The sequence below is a fragment of the Patagioenas fasciata genome, chromosome 7 (genome assembly GCF_037038585.1).
Source record: "Patagioenas fasciata isolate bPatFas1 chromosome 7, bPatFas1.hap1, whole genome shotgun sequence".
NCBI lineage: Eukaryota > Metazoa > Chordata > Aves > Columbiformes > Columbidae > Patagioenas > Patagioenas fasciata.
Genome location: NC_092526.1, coordinates 20981598 through 21005182, shown reverse-complemented (window position 1 = coordinate 21005182; position 23585 = coordinate 20981598). Strand labels below are relative to the sequence as shown.

At 40.0% G+C, this 23585-nt stretch overlaps 1 protein-coding gene across 2 annotated transcripts in view; it reads right to left on the bottom strand.

The window, feature by feature from the left end:
* CERS6 (ceramide synthase 6) overlaps positions 1-23585 on the bottom strand; it is a 117586-nt gene that overhangs the window by 57825 nt on the left and 36176 nt on the right. For both annotated transcript variants that reach the window (XM_065841287.2, XM_065841288.2), the window contains exons 2-4: positions 20642-20747; positions 20408-20538; positions 931-988 (exon numbers count right to left, since the gene is read on the bottom strand). In XM_065841287.2, coding sequence (XP_065697359.1) covers positions 931-988; positions 20408-20538; positions 20642-20747 — 295 coding nt within the window. The remainder of the gene's footprint in view (positions 1-930; positions 989-20407; positions 20539-20641; positions 20748-23585) is intronic.

Here is a 23585-nt window from a genome sequence, read left to right as displayed (position 1 = left end):
GTTAATGGACAAGGAAGGAAGAGGCTGCATGTTCCACGCTGCTCTGGTCCCTGGGGAGGGCTGGTGCACACACTGTACGTCCCCTCTCCACACAGGACACCACCAGTCCTGCTGGACCAAGCTGACCTCTGACAGCCTCAAGAATTACAACCTCAAAAATGACAAGGACTTTTTTTTTTTTTTTTCAAATAGCTACTTTTTCTTACAAAGCACCAGAAGCATTTAGGGTACATTTTCTACTGTCAAATTTTTGTCCAAAATTAGGGAAGATACGCTTACATGAATGCACTGAGACCACACGTTCCCTTAATTTCACCTCTCAGAATTACAGAAATATGGCCTGACATGCATAAAACCTCTGAGAACTAGTCACACTGTAAAAACTATTTGCACCATAAATCCATATTGCTGTCTATGGACGGGTTAATAGACCTGTGCCGGGGTGTTTAAGGAAATCAATATAACTTCTCTACTTAAATATCCAGAAATGCAGCATTGATGGGAAACTTCATGGAAACTTCACAGTATATCAGACAAAGAATGGGCAAAAAATAGCATTTTATAAAACACTAATGGATTTTGTTTGTTAATAAAAAGCAACCTCTGCCAGAGGCCTTTAAATAAGGATGATACAGAAATTGAGATGAATACTTTAGTAAGCCTTGCTGCCAGCTTAATGCTTATAATGAAAAGTAATAAAGTGAACTAGGCATGTTGCAGTACCTATTTTTTTTTTCCTAGCCCATTAAATATTGATAAGAACTTATATACCTTGCCAATGCCAGTAGCAACTCATCTTATGAATGCAAATTAATTTTTCATTTTTATTCTTTGTGAACACATTTTACGCCTGTGCTTTATATTATACCTATACAAGGCTGCAAAAAAATCTGTGATGTGTTATGAAAGCATAATAATGTAAGTGCCTACCTTTTTCAGGAACCGTACTCCATAGGTAAATATATAAAGGTAAAATGTAAATCTCCACCTGCAAAAGGTACAAGAGATTAACTCTGGGATATCAGGTTTACATACTTTAAAGTTCAGCACATGATTTTTTATAGCACTGCCAAACCACCATGTCCTGGACACAAATTTTTGTCTAGCTTTCTGCAACTTGTATTGTGCTTGTTTGCCTGCTTTTTAAAGGCTTCCCATTAGCTCTCTGAAAACATTGGTTAATTTCACCTTAACATGACAGGAAAAAAAAATTAAAAAAAAAAACAAACCAAGGGTAATTAAGTTTTTAAAAGTTTAATGAAAACTAGTAGGACAGTGGACGACAGAGGACAATTTGCACACCTATTGCAGTGAAGTTCACTTGTTTTAAGACACTAGGACAATGATAATGAGAAATTTGATAAAGGCTTTGACAGGTGATGTCAGAGTACTGCACATCAAACACAGTTTTTAGTAATGAAAAGCATCATCCACAATGAGCTGTAATTTTGCTTAGCAGATTCTAGCACTTCACTCTTGCTTTCAGGTAGTGCATTGGTGTGATACAGATATGCTGGACACAGACACAGATCCACAGTTTACATTCACTTCCAAAGAGTTTCCTTTATAAATATGATTCTACATTTTCTCAGGGACACATGAAATAATTGCTGGGCTTCCAGTTTTTCTTTTCTGATAGAGGCAAACTAGAAGCTAGGATCATGATGCCACAAGAGAGAAATGAGCAGGAAATTTAATACAAAATTATCTTCTCATCTATGACTTTCTTGCTTACCCAATAAAAGAAGACATACAGAATATCATCTATTACTGGCTTAGGAAAAAAGAGTCAATGGAAGTATTATGAAATAAAATCAAAACTTTATGCAGTGTAAATTCTTAGAGGAATTATTGAGGTTTTTTCTCCAAAGTGGAACTGACTACACAAATGTGCTTGACATAAACACCAATGTGGTACTATTCATAACGTTTATCACAGGATGAGATTTAGTTTCCTTTGTGTGAGGCAATACTGCAGCCTGAATCATCTTCAATTACATATTTTACAGCACTTACAATTGGCAAAACTATTAGCTTATGGTTAATTGGCATTGAAGCATGTTCAGACATTAATGGAATGGTTTCAAAACTGAAAATGCTCCTATGTAAAAGAAGGTTAAGCCAAGTCTTCCTCTTCAAAGTTACTTTTACAAGTATTTAAAAAGGAAGATGTGTCATACATAAATAGCCCTCTGACAAGCTGAGTACATCAATGAAATTTAAAGTGTGATACTTCAGCTGAACAGAAACTCTCTCTTAACCTGTAGCAGCCACATTATTGCACAGATTAATTTATTCAACTGATACGACACAAATACCAATCCCTCCAAGGGTTCAGCAACACCAGCAACACTGCTCGCAGCTTTCATGTTGGCAGTTTCCCCAAGATACTGCAAAAACAGAGCACTCAGGTGCAAAAGGTGAGTTGTGCTGGTAGAAACCTTCAGATCACTTGCATGGAAGAAACAGCAAGGACAGCAATATGAAGGAAAGCTGTCATTTAACTTCAGTGTTACATACCTCATCTAGTGAAAGTTCAAAGGCTGTCACTGAAAATAAAAGTATTGGGAAGGAAAATCTGTCTAACCTAATCTCGTTACTGAGTACTCCCAGTACCCCTCTTTCATTCCTACGTCTAAGTAGTTATGACAAATTCCTCACCAAGAGTTTTCTTGTTTTAAAAATGCCCTCAATAACACCTGTATTTCACATTTCTCCAAGCAAAAATCCAAACGTATTTGATGACATTTGTAGTTTGATGTTGGGAGACGCAATATTCCAAGAGGAGTTCAAAGGCAGTCGGAAGTATTTCAAATATTTGAATGGTTAAGATTAAGATGGCGAGTCTCAGGCATTTTCCAGTCTGCATGGACATCTGAAAGACACTGATTGCAGCATTTGCTGGAGCTATCACGTCAGGAAATAAAAAAGTCCTTTTCTGAAACAAGCAAATTCAGTAATGCCAATTTCCCAGTTTAACTTTCCACCCACGCTGCAAAGTACTGCTGCAGATGTGCACCAAAGCCACGCGTCACCCTGTTGAACAATTCCTGGAGCTTTGGAAAACATCTTAGAGCCAAGAGCCACCAGGTACTATTTGGGTCTTCCAAAACCAAACAACTTGCTCCAACTGTTCGAATGCTACAAAGGTGATATGCATATAATTATGTGATAATATCTGCTACTGGTCATCTTTCCTCTTTTTCCCTAACTTGGCAAAGAAGGTTACATCAGAAGACAAAGCAAGGCTCAGAACTGGGTGACAGGCAAGGCTGGTCAAAGCGCTAACTTACTAAAAACAGAAGTAATATCAGTAGAAAAAAAAATAAAATTGCTCATTCCTGCTGAGCAACATCCACAAAAGCTATTCAACAAACTTCTGGCTTGGTCAAATGCAATAAAATAAAATTCAGAACAAAGCAAAGTCAGAAATGGCACCCGAAAATGTTTATCATCATTAATCAGCTAACTCTGGTGGCAGCAGAGCTACAAAGGACTTTCCACCGCCCTGTACCAGGCAGCCAGCTGCCTTTTGGGTGGGCTTCAGGGGGAAGTTCTGCTGGCTCAACACCCCAGTTGGAATGTCAGTCCCACACAAAGTCCAAGGAGTTTTCCACGTTGTTTTACCACTACTTGTGGATAGTTTATTGCTGCAATTAACAGCAAAACATCCACTGGACAAATCAAACAGATGAACACAGGAAGGTCTGGAAGAAAATTAATTCTAAGTAAAAACAAACAAAAAAACTCCACACACAGACAAAACCAAACACCACCAACCAAACAGCAACCCTTCTTCCTTAAAACAATTAAAAAAAAAACCCACAAAGATATTATTTTTTTAGGTGATGAACCACACAAAAATACAAAACAGAGCACAGAAAAATAATGTTTAATCCATCCAAAACTAGGAGGACTGCTAGTACACCTCAAACATTTAATAGTCTCACAAATTCAAGATTCAGACCTTTTGTATTGTATCACAAGTGTTGATCTTACAGTATTAAGACTTCAATCTCACAGTAGCTGAGTTGCACAGAACTGCACTTTTGTGTCAGGCACATGACAATTGAGGTGTTACTGTGTTTCACTCTGAGCAATCTTTTTGGATGTTTTGCCTTCCCTGACAGAAGCCCTAACACACACAAGAGACGAGCAGTGCTACCCCACAGGACTGCGAGGGAATTGTGGTTGATGACTATTAATATTTCACAGCCCGCACCACTATCTAGAAGAGCAGAGCAACAAATTGCCAGCTTCTGAGACATCAGATTTTTATGGAATTTAGAAAATCAGAGTTCTAACTCTTTTTCAGGCAGAACTCAAAGTAAAACAGAGTGAAGGTAATTTGATAACCCAGGTGGCATATGCTCAGCATTTGGCCTGGTACACATGGATGTATGTTTTTACTTGCAAATTTTCAGAGATGTCCTAAAGAATTTCTACTCTAAGTTCAAATCTCACAAATCTCCTTCATCTAATAAAGCTCTTTTAAAATAAACTAAGAGCTTTATTAAATCCTACATCTGGATTGTGCTTAGATCATGACATACCTGTACACTGAAAACCCAAACATAGAGCAGATCAGAAACACAGTGCATAGGACAGCCCCATGGCACACCTTCATATGGTTCAGAAACCAGAGCAACTCTGCTGCGAACAGTCTGTTCCCTCCACTAAATCTTTACTTATCTTCAGTCCTGATAACTAGTCTCATACAAAGCTGCAAGTGTGACAATATGTTTGACGGTAGTAGCCCCACTGCTCCAATTTGCTGCCTCCCAAGACTTCTGTAAAGATGATTTGCTGCATTTCCGCAAAGCCTGGCAGATGCAAGTGGATTAATATACAGTGTTAATTAAAAAAAAAAAAAAAGGAATCTTGTTTCACTTTTTGGCATAGTACTGCTGTTGAGTTAGACTGGAGCAACCATGCAAATGGTACATAGCTCCTGCACCATGGTTAAGCAGAAGTTATTTGAGGAAGGAGACAGTTATACACAGCTCACTCAGATGTGCAAAACATCAGGTATGATAAATGGAGAAACTTTCTTGCTTTCCTTTCCAATTTTCTGGCTTAGGAGTTTATTGTCATCTGATTTTCCTCTTGGCTGCAGTTTGAATCAGTTATTTAAAATTTAATGTTACAGTGCCACTTGAGACTAGTCCTGTTTATATCTGTATGCTCAAAATGCAGCTCTGAAAGTCTTAAGAGCAAAATTTAGTAGTGCAGAAATAAGGAAAGGAAACATGGTAGTAAATTTCAAAGTGATGCAGTTTTATAAATAATAAAGCATGTTTATATAATTAGACCAGTAAAGATGCATAACATAATAGGTGTTTCAGTAATTCCTTCTAGGTTACGTAGCTTCTGTTCAATGGTTATGCAACTGTTCACTTCTGAGTGCTTTGAGGACCACATGAAATAAAGCTCTGACAAAACCTCACAGATCTATTAGCATTGCCAAATCTTGCTCTACAAAGAGGTACCACTATCTGGAAAGCTCATGTGAAGGGCACACAGAAAACACAGATGCCACTGCCACACACCCTCCCCTGCGGTCTGATCAACAGAACTGTCTTCTCATCAGCGATGTTCAAGGCACACAGCTGACAAGTCTTGGAGAGAAAAACCCACCCAAAGTCTTTCCAGCCTGAACCTCTAGTGTCCATTCCTACTGCTGATCTCCCAAGTCACCTGTTTCCAAACACGGCCTTTCAGCTCCGCATGGATATCACAAGAGCTGCTCGTTGTCCCACTCTCCTCCAGTTCTAGAATGATAAAAAACTAAAATCTTCCAGGCTGTATTGGGTTTTCACCCAGCAATGTTGTCCTAGTCATGATGGCCAACATATACACATAAGGCAACTTTCGTGACAGGCAGGTATCTTCAAATCTCACCCTGTTCTGAACTTTATTTTCCCTTTTGCATCGTGAAGAAGTACATTTACTCACCATATGTTCCTCCCCTTTCCCTACTTCTCAGTTGTAATTTGTTGCATCACTAAAACTTTTAAAAAAACTGCTACAAGAGGGTTGTTACAATGAACGTGTGTTTTTTGTTTTTAAAGATTTAGTATATTATCCTTCGGTATTACAAGCACACTACAAAGAAACAGGAACAGGAATTTTTTGTACTATTTTTCATGTAAAAGTGCTGTCATCAGAGCAACAAGAATAAAACTAAAGAAGCTGGAAACCCAAATTTACCAAGAAGCACCATCTAACCAAACTATACTCATTAGTCTGAAAGTATTTAAATAACTAATCATATGGGATAGCATTAAATATTTCAAATCACAGTTTCTGCAGCACCTTGTACTGAATATTTCCTGATAGTCACAATTTCAGCCTGTTTCAGGGCCTGATACTAGAAGATTTAACCTGCAAGTAACTGGGACTACATGAGCTGATGAATTACTTGACTCTTCTGGAGATATCCATGACAAAACTTAACTCTCACGTGCTCTTTTTATTTCCCATCTCCCGGTTTCTTGCACTTAAGGGAAGTGAAAAGCAAACCATCCCTGAATGGGCAAATGCTGGTCACCAGTCAATACAAACAGAAGAGCCCATCACACTAATGATATTGGTAAAATGGAATGAGTGGAATTACATGACACACATGAAGTGCAAAACATGTAGCTTACAAACAAAGTTATAAGAAATGTCTAGACTGCAGCCTGGGCTCTGTGTTCTGCCACAGCAGGTCTATGTATAACGACACTGGTGAGACACCAAAGCAGAAGACAGAGGCTATATTGAACACTGAGCTACCATATACCTATGGCTGCACCATAACTACTTAGTACAACTACAACAGCATCATCCCAAAAAGCATTAGGGGAACTAGCAAGTTTCTCACCTCCACCAGCACAGCATTCATATTCTACATGTTCTTGCTGAGGCCTTTGCCAACATCGATTCAGCCACAGGCCACCACTTGTATCTTTTGAGCCTAACAATAGTCCAGTGACACCCACCTTGCTGTTCTGCTTGTACATACGAAGTTGTGCCCAAATATCACAAAAAAGTATTCTGCCAATCAAAAATTTGTTTCCATGTAGGTACAGGGGAAATCTTTACATAAAAGCATTTTGATAGACAGTCATACAAATGCAACATTAGGCAAGCATCAGCTTGACCCAGGTCAGTTTACAGTTTTCAGCTCTCAGCAAAGAAAATTGAGGAGAAAAAAATAAATCAGAACAGCATATGACAAGCTGCCACATTAGCTTACAAAATATTTACATCTGAAGGAAATATTCAGTTCAGCTTTCTCTAAAAAGCATTAAACTACATTACTGGACGACTTATGCCAAAATCAATGTAGTTAAATGTATTAAACAACATGGAAGCTAATTCTCCACTGTAACTCTGTGTCTCCATGAACAGATGCACAGAGTCCATGTATCTACAAAATGAAAGGCAATCAAACGTAACATAAAATTGTGTAACACCATAAATATGAGGGAGAAGAGAGAAGTAAAGACTTGCATGCCAATTCACTCATTGTCATGTAGAAAATAAAACCTTACTGCCACTACTCTTCAGTGAGCAAGGTATTTTGATCGGGTTTGGCTGTGACTAGCAACCTGTAGTGAACAAGGCGTACTCAAGTTTCTTTCTTTTGGTAGAGACTGAAAGAAGGAAAGATACCAAATAGTTTGGGACTGAGTCAGTTTGCAGTTTCCTGTGGAAAAGAACAAGCTGCTACACAAGGTATCCCTGGGAGTTCCAACTGGACCAAATCTGTACAGATTCAGGGTGAATTTGGCAAACACCCTTCGCTGGTGCCATACATGCAGAATGGCTAACAACGCTGAAGAGCAGAAATGGGAGTAAGAAGGGTATTCTTATAAATTAGCATTTTGTTCATGCTTGTCTTTCTTTTTAAATGAAAACAAGAATGGAACTTGGTGGATATCTGCATTTACTGAAGATCCAAACATTTGCATCCACATAAGAATGGAGAATTTATTCTGAATCTGACAGTTACTCTTCAAGAATAAATACTTGCTTATAATGCACCTCATAAAGTTATTACAGCCTAAGGCAACATTGCTCACGTCACTTTCATATTGCAAATACACAACAGGTTGAAGAAAAGCATAGTTTGGATTGGTAACAAAATGAACAACTTAGAAATTGAAAAGAGAACTTTCTAGGAAAAGATTAAGCAATAAGGAGGTAAAAGGTACAAGGCAAAAATTGGAGAAGTAACCATTAAGGTATATAAAGGAAGCAAACATCAAACCTACAGGATAAAAGCAAGGAAAAAAGCATGGTGTGAAAGGGAGGAAGAGAAATGTTTTTGCTGTCTTTCCCCTCTTCCACTCATCTTTTAAATCCAACATTACAGATGAAATAAAGAGCTGACAAGCATTATTGCATATCGGAGAAGTAAATGCAGTCATTACCATTAATAAATACAAACTGTTTTACACTATTTGCTATTCTACTTGGGCAAGAATAATTTTATTATTAGAAGGTTAATCTAAAAAAAAAATAAAAACCCTCAAATTTTGGTAGCAATAAAATATTTTTACCAAGAGAAGAAGAAATATCAGTACCTGAAATCTACCACTTAGGAGAGATGAGTATCACAGACAAACACACCAACAAATGGTGAAGAAGCACCAGCCCAATGCTTCAAGTAGAAGAAGAGAGACAAACCGGGGAAAAAAATGTGCTAAATTCACAGATGATCCTCCCCAAACCATCAAGAGTCAGTTTTTAAAGCCTGTAAATCACATCTAATAAGCATCAAAAGGTCTTGAAGTCTACAGCATCCCAGACTGAGCCCTTGCTTTCTGGGCTGTACATCCCTTATGGCTCTTCTGAAAAATCCCTGCTCTGCCTCCATGTTTCTTCACTTTCAAGCCACTTGTCTGCAGCGTTTGGCAACTTCACTTAAAGCCAAGGCTGACCAAAGAAGGCAGTCATGCTCTGCCATAATCAAGAGCCAGACATTTCAAGCTGCGTGGAACATAAGAAAGCAGCAGCTAGTGCAGTCTTTGCAGTTTTCCTTTAGTTGTCTTTAATTGTTATGTTGTGACTGTAATTTTGGACTAGGGTTCACATTAACTAGAATTTAAGAAAGAATTATTTAATTTTCATAACATAAAATAATGATGAGCACACACAAACCGCAAGAGAATGGAAACCTAGTTAATTTATTACAACCTGGCTTAATGTGCAATGATAATGTTAGCTGATGGTGTCTTTGAAGGACCTGCACATGAGTTAATTTAAATTTATTAATTGTGTTAAAAACTGTGTCTCAGAAGGCAGTAAGGGCAGGGAATTCAAAGTTTTAAGTAATCCAATTTGAGGGAAGGGCAATTTCATGAGACACAAAATGAAAAGTGCTTACAGCACAGTCTAAAAATACAGTGAGCACAGTCTGAGGACATGGCATGGACATCTTTGCCTGTTTGCTCCAGTAGAATGGCACGGGAAGAGGGTTGGTGATTCCTAGACACTTAACTAAGGTTTTAACTTTCCCCTAATCTTATGTTTGGCCACAGAGATGTCCTGAGGTCTAGATTAAAAAGAGAAAGCAGGCATCATAGACCAGAGTCACATGTGAGCACGGCAGATATGGTAGGAAGGAATCATGAGGAAAATGTCAACCTTGCCCAGTTCTGGGGTCTGTTTCATATCAGTCCCAAACTAACCGGAGCCTCCTGAGCAGCATACTATGGAGTTGCAAGAAGACTGCTCTCACCTTCCCTTTCACCAGACTGTTCAGCTTTCCAATGCAGTGGGATATCAGGGCAACAAAAGCAGAGCCAGACTCATATACTATTCAAAATTTAAAAATGATGATAGGAAGAGTTAAATAAAGGGTGTAAACACAGCCATAGGAGCAGCTGTTCAGCAGAGAAGCATTCATTCTCTCAGCCAGTGTTTATCTAACAGAGTTGGCAGCAGGCAAAGGTGCACCCAGAGCACTGCATGGCACAGCATGCCCTGCTTCACCACACTATGTCCTCCCAACCCTGCCCCATCAGAAGGGGCCAGGTGGCTGTGGCAATGTTCCTCCATCACACCAAAACCTGAGCTTTCACATTGGATGCAAGCACTGCACATGCCTCTCTGGTTTTCCCTTCTGTTACTTGCACGCACACACCTTCCCCACCACCACAAGCAACAGTACTCCAGCACGCTTTATGTGACCACCTTGTGACCCACAACAGGAAAATCTGACTGACAAGCACCCTATGTTTTTATGCAGGCTGAACTTTAACCCAAATAAGTATAGTGTGCTGCCGTGTGGAACAGCTCTACTGCAGCTGTCTGGCACAGGCAGGGCAAACAGGAGGCAAGGACACTGTGGTCAGGGAAGTTGCCTTTCCTAGAGCTGCCAGGGCAGCCTGTGCCAGCTTGTGCGAGCACTCCACAGCACAGAAGTGCATAATAAAAGGATGTATAATTAAGCTACTTATCCAGCCTGGCCACTCAAGGAATGTGACTAGTTCAGAGCCTGATGCAGATGCTACAAGAGGCAAAGCTGGAGGCACAGACCCCCAGCAACTCAAAGCGCAACTGCCGGGCGCCATTGCCCAGACTCTGCATTTGGAAGTGGGAGTGCTGAGCGAGCTGTGTGCTGGAGAGCAGGGGTGCGCGAGGTGTTTAGTCCAGATTCATCAGAGAACAAGTGCTAAGGTAGAACTAAATTGCTGTCAGTGGCTGCACTGTGCCCTCACAACTTTAAAATTAGTACAGCTTTCCAGTCACTCACTTATTCATGCGTCCAGGGACTCAGGCTACAAATTGCTATATTTTATGTAACTCAAGTCAACTAGTACTGTCTTACCCTCCTACTGTTGGAGTCGGGAAGCCATCAATGAACCAGGTCTGAATGATATGATATGATATGATATGAAAAAGTATATTTACACTAAATAAAAATCTTCACCCCTCTTCTGCACTGACTTCACATGTGGCTTAGAGAGAAACATAAATTCAACTCAGCCTACCCGGGTATGAGACAAAGGAATTGGTAATGTACAGAGCTACTGAGTGCTACTCTCTAGGAGCAGAATTTCTGTCTTAACTTTATACACCCAAACATGACTCTAGGCCTTTTTGCAGAGCACTAGTTTCCCGGACGGAAGTCTCAGTATAAGTGCCTCATTTTTTTTTACCTTCTCTTGAGGCCTTGCATTCAAGTACATCTCTCTTCCTTTTCTGTGATTAAATATAACAGTCTTAAGAGAATAACAGGTCCTTGAACGTAGCAATACCAGAGTTTAGATGTAACTCTAACAGTACTGTGATAAAACTGCAGTATTTTACATGCTTACTATAGATAACAATTGCCAGACCACCTTTGCTAGTCTCTACACTTTAGTTGCCACCTGCTAGATACTACATTCTCCTTTTGGGCATCTGTGACTCAATGCCAACTTCCCTACTCGTGCTCAGTGAAGGTCACATCTTCCCTGTTCTGGAAGAATTTCATATACTCCAACTCCCCCGATGTTTCATCAAAAACCTACGTCATCCTTCACCAAACTGCCTGTTGTGGGCTGACCCTGGCTGGATGCCAGGTGCCCACCAAAGCCCCTCCATTGCATTCCCTCCTCAGCCAGACAGGGGAGAGGAAATAAAACAAAAGGCTCATGGGTGGAGATAAGGACAGGGAGATCACTCAGCAATTACCATCACAGGCAAAACAGACTTGACTTGGAGAAATTAGTTTCATTTATTACCCGTGAAAAATAAGAGTAGGGTTATGAGAAAATAAAAGCTATATCTTAAAACACCTCCCAATCTTAAAACACTCCCCCTCGCCCCATGCTTCTTCCTGAACTTAACTCACTCCCAAATTCTCCACCTCCTCTCCCTGCATGGCACAGGAGGACGAGGAATGGAGCTTGTGGTCAGTTCCTCACCTGTTATCTCTGCCACTCCTTCCTCCTCAGCACAAGGACTCCTCACACTCTTCCCCTGCTCCAGCGTGGGCTTCCCAAAGGCTCACAGCCTCCTTCGGACATCCACCTGCCCCAGTGTCGAGTCCTGCCCGAGCTGCAGGTTAGTGTCTGCTCCACCATGGACCTCCATGGGCTGCAGGAGGACAGCTGGCCTCACCATGGGCTGCAGGGGAACCTGTGCTCTGGCACCAGAAGCACCTCGTGCTCTCCTTCTTCATTGATCCTGCTCTTTGCAGAGTTGTTCCATGTACTCATTCCTCTCTCTAGCTGCTGTTGTTGACATTGCACAGGTTTTTTCCCTCCTTCTTAACCAAGTCTTAACCAGAGGCACTACCAGTGTCACTGATGGGCTCAGTCTTGGCCAGCAGTGGGTGTCTCTTGGAATCAGCTAGCATTGGCTGTATCAGGGGAAGCTTCCAGCAGCTTCTCACAGAAGTCACCTCTGTAGCCCCCTGTTCCCAAACCCTGGCCACACAGTGCCAATACACCGCCTCACAAATCTGACTGTGCCGACACCTGAGTCCCTGCTCCCTGCTGTGCCCAAACACCACGATCACCATTGGCTCACATGGCTGCTCTTCACCTCTGTACTCCAGTTTCAGCGTGTGTGATATTCCATTGTTAAAGACATAAGATTAGTCTTCACAACACTTTTCTAAGCAAACTATGGATAAAATCCATTTATCAGCACAATACCAAATACCCTGGTTGCCCAAATAAATAAAACAATGTTTTCAATTACAAATTACTGCTGAATTATTTCCTCAGGAGAGCAATGAATTCCACAAAAGAAATATGAAATCCTGTTTAATTATTCGGACTGTGAAAAACTGTTTTCACTATTCAATTTTGAATATGGTCCTTTTCTTTTTCTTTTAATACCTCCTGATTCTTGCACAATGAGACCACATGGTTATATCTCGTACTAAGGTAACTCTCTCTCTCCTTCCATTGTCTCCTGCACAATCCTTCTAGCATCTACAGCCACTGTGCTCTTATTCGCATCTGCAAAGCACCATACTTTCACATTGCTTTTAATGAATATTTTCATTTAAAATGGCAATGGAATAGTTTGTTCTGATTCCACCAGTCTAGGAGCACACTGGGAAACCATGTGCAACCAGCTCCATGTGATTCATCAGTAACAGTTCCACTCCCTTTAAAGACAGCTTTCCCCAAGCAGTGTAAGAGCTAGCCTCTGTTACTCCCCCTTGCTCTACACTACATCATCAAATCTGTATCACCTGATGTATGAATCTTTACTGAAACATTTCGCAGAGTTCAAGTTTGCAAGAGACCAACTAGTTTGTATCAGCTCACATCCACAGCACTCAGAGCTGGATCACTGGACAGCACAGACTCAGGACCTACTTTACATTCATATGAAACAGAGCTCTCAAACATCATGGGGACTTGTGGGTTTTTGGTGGGGTTTTTTGTTGTTTTCTGAACTACTGATGTTGTTGAGACGGACAAACGATAGGTGTTATACTGTTAGGTCGGGCAAATTCTCAGCTTGACACTGGCACTCAGAGAAATTAAGTCAACCACAACAGCTTTCCCAGCTTCCCCTTTACAGACCTGGTTTAACATGGTGGTGTTCTGAGTTAGGAGCTTCAGGGAAAACACCTTTTTTGCCTGACCTGAGCCAAAGCAGGGCTATAAACACAGAACTCAGCTATTGTGCTTGAAGAAATACTCCTGTTCTTACTCCTCCTGCCCAATTGCCTTTATTTTGAAGTCATAATGCAGAAAAAGGGGAAAGGGAAAAAAAAAAAAAAAATCACATCCAGACACAGAAAGGTATACACAAATACACACTTCCTACTCCTCAATGACATCACACAATACTGTGTTCTTCAGACACCACTAACAGAAATATAAAATAGCTGCTCCAGCATCATAACAGTTTCTGTGAAGCACCAATGAATATTTCATTTAAGGTCACAGGAAGCTAGCTGAAATACTTAAAAGAAGTAAAAAAGTTAAGATCAGCAAGAAAAACATGCAAATGACTCACTTTTTTCACCTGTATAAATATTTATCAGCTCTATTAACTCTTTCAGTACAAAGTGTTCCAGAAGAAAGAAATCATAGTAATTACTTAAAAGACAGCTGTAGCAGTAGTTACATATACAGTCCTCAAATCACATTCAGCCCTTTGAAAATGAGTTTGACACCCCTGACTGAGAGGGTACTATGCCTCATGCCAGAGTTTGCTGCTATTTCACAGTGACTTCCAGAAATTTTCTATAGTCCTTAATGCTTTTTCTTTCAATCAAAACTGCTGTCCCATGCTCATGCAAACAGAAGTGCCTGTCTCAGGAGCACCTGGGGGCAGCATGCTGCCCATGGCAGGACACAGCCCTCTGCAGGATGTTACAAAGAGAAGGATCAGCAGAACCAAGCATCTGCCCAGTCAAAAAAAACAATAATCAGGAATTATAACAGCAAGAAAAGCCTCTAACTTCCTATCAGCAGTTTCCTTTTCACCGAGCAGCTGGTTGGGTTATCAGTGCTTAGATCTCCTGAACAGACCAGAGCAGCAGGGGAGAGGTTGTGCCTCATACCTGTGGAAGAGCCAGGAGGAACAGCCATTGCTGCTCCATGGAAAACAGCAGAGGAAGATACAGGAGATTGGGTAATTCTGTGGCCTTTGAACAGTAACTATCACACTCGCCCCAGAGCACATAGCCAGGCTTTACAGACCCATCGCCTCCTATTCTTTTCTGGTTTTGAAGCACTGGTGTGCCCTCCACTGCACGTAGCACGGAGGCAGCTGCAAACCTGTATTCACAAATCAGAATTAAATGGACCCATAATAACATCTACCACATATTTTTACTTGCATCTCAAAGATCATTGTACTCAGCAGTGTTTTAGAAGCTGACTTAAAAGGGCCTGAGGCTACTAAAAATTCAGAGCTAGTAGCTTTTTGACACCTATTTATTTTCAAGTGCTTTACTGCTACACACAAAGCACAGACTGATGAATTCTTTTATGCGCTTTGTAAAGATTTGTATCAGCACAGTTTAGAATTCCAACAACCAAGCAGCTGTCTCAATTTCTTTCCCTTGCATAGTTATTTTTCCAGTATAATTTTGTAGGAAGGAATTACTCAGCTAGTCAAGAAAAGCAATATGGCCAACAAGTCGCAAACTGCCAAAAGAATTTTTACACAAATGTGCATGATAAGCAAAAAAAAAAAAATCATCTGTATATATCTGTCTCTATCTATACACATACACATGTACACATATATATATACAGCTAGAGACAGATAAAATCTCCCCAAAAGCAAGATGCATAAACACAGTTTCAAGTCCTTAGGAGAAACACTATGTTCTCATTAGATGAGACAGAGACTCTTTTCTCCCTTACATCAAAACTAAAAGGCACCCTGCTTACAGTTACTTTAGTATCCAAGCTTCTTTTAGAGAAGAATGAGGAAAAAAGAATCTTTGGCTTTTCCACCCGCACTTTTCCATGTTTTCACACGCAGACTGTTGCATAAACTCAAAAAACTCTCTTGGCCATATGTTTCTGCCAGCCACTCCCTGGAAACTATGTAAATGTCTCTAATAAACCGCTTGCTTAAATTTACATAGCTGTAGGACGGACAAGTCATGAGCATAATAACATTTCAAAGTCCCAGGCTAGTAACTTCAGGTATCACAGGGTTTTTCCCTTTGCTCCAGACAACAAGAAAAAAGACAAAACGGCTGCTCTTTCTATACTTTTCATATTAGGTCTTTGAGAAAAGTGGACACACCTACACACAGGTAGTGTGAGCAGCAGTGCATACACTGAAACTGGGAAGAACCTGGAAGTGGTTTGGGAATTACTACAGTATCAGATTTGAGACATCAGACATTAACAGAGACATCCATGGATACTACACTCTGTTCTGGTAACCAGCAAAGTCACCATCCATAGTCTTCCAAGAGTTACATCCTCCCAATCGTCTCCACCATACCTTGAAGGCTTTAGCCCACTAGCTTATATCATGCCTGTAATTCCCATTCCACTACGTTCAGATGCAACATTCTTCCTCGAGGCATTTTTGGGAACTTATTTGTGGTCAGACATCTAGCTTTTTTTACAATTAAAAAAATAAATTCTGTGGTAAAACTATGCTCCAGCAGAGTTATTGCAGCATTTTATCCAATTTATATCACCTGCCTATAAATAGATTGGTAGTTCTTTGCAGAAACAACTCTTAGCCTTGTAAAGTACTGCAGATGCTCTCCATGACCAACAAAGAAATCACGTGACCTTCAGAAAAGATTCAAGGTAATCCACTTTCTGTGTTTTCTCATGTGTCCCATAATCAAAGTACAGAGCACAAGGTTTTTACCCTACTCTTGTTCAGGAGAAAGCCTGTCTTTATGTTAGGCTGTGCCATGGGGACAAAGAGAAAGAAATAAAAAACCAACAGAAATGCACAGCAGTAGACAAGTCCACTCAGCACACTCACTTCACCACTTTGTTCTCTCCTTTATGCACTCTGGATCTTTCAAGCTGAGTAAAAGAACAAAACCGCCTAAATTCCCACAAGAGAAAGAAAAGCTATGGGCAGACTCTCCCCAGTAGTGTCTGAGCACTATGATCTCAGGTTTTACTAGGCAGATGTGCCTATTCTAGCGATTACAAACACTCTGCTGTTAACTCTAAGTTTCATGTCAGAATCACCAAATCCTTGAGAAACAACCCATTGACTTGTTAGTAAAATAATCCTCAGCATCCCACTTATTACTGTCTTTCTGACTAATGCTGGAACATGAATCATCACCTGGTAAAATAATCTATTCCATATTTCATATATTTTCACTATAACGCCTGAAAATCTTAAGGAGGTATCTAGTGCCACTGAAATCTTACCATTAATGACCTCTACAGCTCCAATAATTGAATGGCACCTTCTCTTTCAGACTGACACACGAAACTATGGGGTGATTGTTGGTTAAGGTCCATGCAAAGTAGTTTATTTTCACTACAATGCTGTGGCACAAACGCTGTCTACAGACAAGAAATTTTATCATTGCCTTTTTCTTCACATAACCACCATCTGCTACTACCCAGGACATCTGACAAAGGCTGGCAGCAGATGAATTATTCAATTAGGGGGGAAGGGAAAGGACAGAAAAAAAAAAAAAAAAAAAAAAGGTGTAGGTTTCTCTGCACGCCATTTAGGACCAGAATTGAAGTTGCTTAAAAAGAAAAACAAGGGAAGGGGTAGAGAAAGTGAGAAATCTGGGACAAGAAGAATCTAGTGACTTGGTTACTGGTTTAATCTGTTTGGACCTGGATCTTGGGTGTCATTCATCTCAGCCAAGTGTGTTTATCATTGAGTTTCACTTTCAGCCTTTGTCCTATTGAAGCTCCTCTACCTTAGATAGTAATCAAATTATTCATTTGGTAAGACTGATAAGGCAGCCAGAAACAGCCTAGAGCTCTTCTGGCACAGCTGCCTTCTCCTTTGCATCATGGGAAAGACATTCTGGGCCTAAGGAACACTTTTTCTAGCAGTAAATTGAATAGTCTCCATGCAAAAAGAGCTGGAGCTCTTTTTTAAGCAGCTCCACATTTGCTGTGGGTTCTGTCACTTCTCTTCCCAAGTCACAGTCAATCAATGCAGTTGCCAGCAAAACTGAAGTCTTCTCTGGAAGGACAACAGCAGCTCAACAGTTGAAGGTGTAGGTGTGGATCACTGTCATTTTGCCTGCTCTGTGCCTGCTTATTGCATGAAGGCATATTTCATGCCCTGTCAGGGCTATGAAACTCTCCACTGGCATCCCAGTTGCAGAAGACTTAGAGTGCTCCTCTTCCCACAACTGCAACAGAAGCATGTGCTTTATGCAGCCCAGAGCTCTGAAGCAGCTGCCATACATGGACTCGTCACCAAAAAAGCCGCCCCATTAACACAGTAGCCATGAAAAGGCTATAGACCTCATATAGAAGGATTTCTTTGCTCCCAACATACCAAAGTGAAGCACCACGCTTAGTGCTCTGATTAAGAGATTTAATTAAACCACTCAACACCCATACTGAGCGGAAAAATGGGTATCCCTGGCTTCCCAGCACTATTCTGACTGCCTGCCAACAACTCCATCCAGCATGTGTGACAGGATGGCTGGTGGCACACCCTGCACCACTGGAAATGCCATCAGGGCAACGCACACATGGTCAGTGGGATAACACCACATTTGCACAGCAGCCTGGATGTATGGAGATGGAAAGCCAACTCCCACTGCACCTTCTGCAAACCCCAGGCACAGAGAACCCAAACTATCCACTTAGTATTATTATTTATGGCATTTTGCTTCTTTTTGAAGATGTATCAGCATTACTATTAAGTACACATACTGCTGGCACTTAATTTTGTCAGTGTAAGTTAATGACGTTCATTACAGCTTGACCTTACCTTCACTTTGCATTCATAGCTCTCATCTGCATGTTTTTTTCATGATGTATGCCACAAAGGAGCAAGTTCACCACCCATAGCTTTCCTACATGTGCCTATATTTCATGGTACATTTAAGTTTTTTCTACCTCTAGGTCAGCCCAAATGTGCTGGCAGTAACACAAGAGAAAGAAGTCTTTGACCTGAGTTACAGAAGCAGCCAAATATACTGATCAAATCTGTCAGCTCTAACAGTAATACAGTTTTAATTTTTTTCCAAGATTCCACAGCCTTTCCTACGAGCTAAGCAAACAAGACTATGTATTAACAGCTACAACCCTTGTAGAAAAAAGGTTGCTCTTCACTTATCTCAAAAAATCAGTAGCTCTAAGACCACCAGCTGACAGCAACAGGATGACTAGGTTTATCCATAATCTGACCCTGCCTGGCTTCATTAAATATTAAATAGTGTGCATTTTTGCTGTAAATATCAAGGAAAGGATTTAAGCATTCTGACAGTTCAGTTCCTCTGTTTATTAAAGGACAATCGTCTCTAGACAATTTATCTTCCTTCTTCTAAAATTAAAAAGGGACTCTCTCTGAGAGACAATATACTTAACATAACTCTTCTAATTTCCCTCCTATTCACTCCTTAGTTGAAAGTAGCAGTTGCTACTCGAGTAACACTTCATTCATAGTTTGGCTTTAGAAAAAAATGCTTTGATACATTATCTATTCAGGACCACATTATGAACTTTCCTTTATGTCTCCACAGGAAAATAAAATTTAAGGAAAACACTCAGGAAAGCTACAAAAGTATGAAATACATTTAGAAAATCTGCACTAATCATACAACAATATATTGCACAAGTTGCTTATAAATATATAAACACACACATCCCTCTCTCTCTGGCTAGTCTGCCGTGGTTTTGTGATTTCTTGCAATTTCTTAAAGAAATCATTTAAGAATTGTTAGGGAAAAAACAAACAAACAAACCACACTCTCTTGGAAAACACGATTCACTAAGATTTGCTTTCTAACTTAAACAGGCTTCCTCTATTTCTGCTGACATTTCTGCCTAACACTTCTTTCTCAAGCTAAGAAAAGAGTTTTAAGCCAGCAATAACACAACCGCTTGACCAATGGGTGTAATAAGGCCAACACCTGTTTCTGGCCTCAGCATTATTTGCCAAGTCTCTTGATTTGGAGCACATAAAATTTGCCTTAAATGTGTGACCTTCCACATCAAAGGAACAACATCCAGCAGTGCTAGAGGGTTGAGTCTTGGAATTAATAAGTCTTTCAATTAAACTAGTGTGTTCTTTGTGTTTTGTTACAAATTCAATGTCTACCAGTCCTCCTTTAAGTAAAACATGTAAATATTTAAAACAGATTTAACTTTCCATGCTCTTTTAATGTAGATTAGTATGTTAAATCCAGCTGACATGGAAAAGTAACTCAGATAGTAAAAACAACAGAGTCTAATTAGAAAAACAACCTTTAGGTAGATAAGCAGTTTGAAGAACAGCTGGGTGCTGGGAAAGATTCCTTAGAAGTAAATGCTAGCAGGTGAAAAATAACTTCGTAATTAAACTGTAGGGGCCTTTAGCTTCTCAGAGTTCAGTGCACCCAAGAAAATGGGCTAGTGAAGGGGACAAGCCTGGGATGAGAAAAACAAAGAAGGGGTTTAACAACCCAATTGGCTTTTATCTTTACTCCTCCATCTCAGATCTCTGTCAGGCTGTACAGCTGAAGATTGTGCTGTAAGGACACCTTCCCATTCTAACATCAAGGTATTTGTTTCAAAGAATCAGGCTGGCACCCTGACAGTATAGAATCACAACCACCTTATTTCTGAAAGCTTTCCACCACTGAAAGTACACAAAAAGTACAAGCTGACTCCTTCAGGAGAAAGAAGATTGTTTCTCTCATATAAGAAGTTATATTCTACCCATTTATATCCTTTTCTACCAGACTACAAAAATACTCGTGAAGAACAAAGGGGAAAAGTGATGAGGACAAAGGCTCAACAAGATTCAAGAAGAGGACGTGCATCCTTACATGCTCTCACAGAACTTTGTAAGAGTGCTGGGCTTTTCCTGGTTGCGTCTTTGTCGAAACCAACGTTGAATGCTCCGAACATCCCAGTCCAGCTGCTTGGAGAGGCCATCCAGTCTCTTCTCATCTGGATGCTACAGAACAGAAAAGTTAGCAGTTAGCTTTGTTTTGTTCAGCCATAGTTTATTAGTGCCATATGCCACTTCATAAGGTAAATATTTTAGCTAAATAATTTACCTTTGTAATAGCTGTGAAAACTTTTTCCAGAATAGCATTAGGTTGAGCTTTTTGTGGTCCGTTGGCTTGGACTTTAAGGCCTAAGGCACACGGTTTAGCAATGAACCTGTGAGAAACAGAAGAGTGAAGAAAGAAAACAAGTGAAATCCTTCAGTTATTTACTTCATTACTGTTATCAATCAATGTCACGTGGTAGATGCACAAACATTATAACTCTGCCAACAAAAACAATACCTAGCCTTATAGCTCAAAAGCAAGCTCATACAGGCGATTACATTGCAAAATAAGTAACATCACTTTGAAGGATGAAAGGAACTCCACAGTGCACATGAAACAGATGATTTTCTTTCATGTCATGAAAAAAAAGGACAGAACAAAAGCATGAGCGGAATGCCTCCTAGAGTAGCACCAACTAATGAAAAGAGCAGGGCAGCTTGCAGACATGAGGAGCACAATACTCTCCTCCAAACAGAGCCTTTTCCATAAATCAGTTTCCAGAGTAGCTACTGCCTCAGGATTGCTTTTGCACAGCAGAGATTCAAACAAAGCCCTTGAAGGCAGCAACCGCTGTAGCTGCCCAGTCAATCTAATTTTCTAAATCATAAAGTTTAAACAGCACTGAGCCATGCCTCAAAGACTTTGCTCTTCCTTCAAATTCTTCTGCTAAAATACGAAGCTGTCGCAGATCCGAACATCAATCCATAATAAGTTCATTCAGTTTATAAACTGGAAGCCCCTGATATCTTTTAAAGATGAATTATATAGCTTACACCACATACACTCAAAGAAGACCCGGGCACTCATTAAAAAAAAATGAATTATTTGTAACTATGACTCCACCTCTGGAATCCCCATGAGCTACAAAGTCTGTATAGGAATCACATTCATATATAAACAGTATGAACTTCTGCCATCTTTTTTCAACTACATTACTCAATTTCACTTAAAAGACTCATTTCCATTTTCCAGCAGGGACCAAAACAACACACTCAGTAGTTAAGAAGTAGATCCACGTTTATTGAGCTGAATAACCACAAGCTCTTAAAAATCATGGAATTCTTGTCCACACACAAGTCCCATTTTAAGCACCATTTTGAGCTACAATTGCTACATTTAAAGATAGCACAGCCACTTAAAAAGAATTAAGTCCTAAGCAATGTTACAGTGGTTACAGCAATAGCATTTGGTAAAGAAAGATGTGTGATTCCAGATCTCCTTGTTTTTCTTGGCTTTTTTAGTTTTCCAAAGAAAAACCCTTGATATATTGATAAGATTCCCACATGAAAGCCAATTCTATAGCGCAAAATAATTTGGGTCACTATCTGTGAGAGAGGTGGGAGGTCATACATCCAAAGACTCATGCAGTGTATCTGTGAACTCACTATTCGATCCTTGTATAAGAGGAAAACAAACCAGCAATTTCTTACACTGTGTAAAAGCTTTGTCACAATCTGGATTGACTATAGATAGCAACCATACCACTAGCTCCACAGCATCAACCAAATCAATGGGGCCGCACTGGGGGTAAATTCCCCGCTTTGGGGTTCAGAGCTTTGACAATACCAGTTTCAGTGCTGAGCTGGAGAAGACAGCAGTCCAGTTTTCTGTCATGAAACAGAAGCATATAAGCTCTGTATATGTTATATGTAAATACACTGTAATCTAGCTGCACTGGAAACTTTTAAATTACTATAAGACAACAAACGAAGAAGCGAGAATTGTATTCTCTAGTTCAACATCGACATAATCAAACCAGTGCTGGTCAGTGCTATAAGCAGATAACCAAACAGGCAGCTGAAGTAGCTAACAAAATGCTCACAGAATTTGGTTTCAGAAATTTACTTTTTAATTCTAAGGATTTGTAAAACACTTCTAGTCATGTAACAAAGGAGCTGAGAACTGTGGCATCCATGTCCACCATGCTTTGTACCAAAAAGCTGAAAAAAACCCCAAAATACAGTCTTTTTTCTTAAATAAATTTAGACAACTTCCTGAGGAGAAAGCAAGAAATACAGACAAGAGTCAAGCCTAAGACAAACAGTAAAGGGGATGTCAGTCAGTATTCAAACTAATTCTATGAAGTCCTACAAGGAAACACTAATAAGTAGAGACAGGGCAGAGGGTACTGTAGGTGGCATAAAAACACATAAAAGAAAGAACTTCATCAGCTTCACGCTTTCACAAAAGAACTGAAGCTCAGCCTTCACCATTAACAGCAAGATCAAGAAACATTCACTAAATAAACGAAAATAAAAATTGTTTCAAATGGATTTTCTGGGCACTTGCAAAGTTAGTCTCCTCTGAAATAAGACTTTATTTGGAGAGGGGGGTTTTGTTTGTTTATTTATTTGAGGAGGTGTAGTTTTTTTGTTTGGTTGATTTTCAACACACATATATCTTTCAACTTCTGTTTTGCTCTTCTGCTGAGTGAAGGAATGAGATAGCCATGATATAACTCCAATAGAAAGGCAGTTCCCTAAACATGCTAATTTAAAAGAAAAATGGTAAAGTCAAAAGCAGATTAAAAAGTTTCAGCTACAAAAATTCCACAAGGATCAATTCCAACACGCTTCATGCTGAGCTGATCTTCATTTAAATCTAAGCAAATCGGCTGGGTTTGCTTAAATGCCATTCGTAAAATGATATGTCTTGTTAATGAACAGCCTAGATAAATCCAGGACAAAGCACAGATACAGTGTTTGTCTAGATTTTAAAAATATAACAGAACTGTAATATTGATGTTATACCCATTACCCTTTTTCTGCTTCAGTTTTTCTTCCTTTGCTGCTTATGTTTTCCACATGCACTGGAAGAACGGGGACATGACCTGAACCAGAGCTCATCCACAAGGACAGCAAAGCCCAGTGAGGACGTGCAGAGGGTACACAGCTGCAAGACACAGGATGATCTTGGCCAGCTATGTCTGGGAAGAAGAGACAGGGAA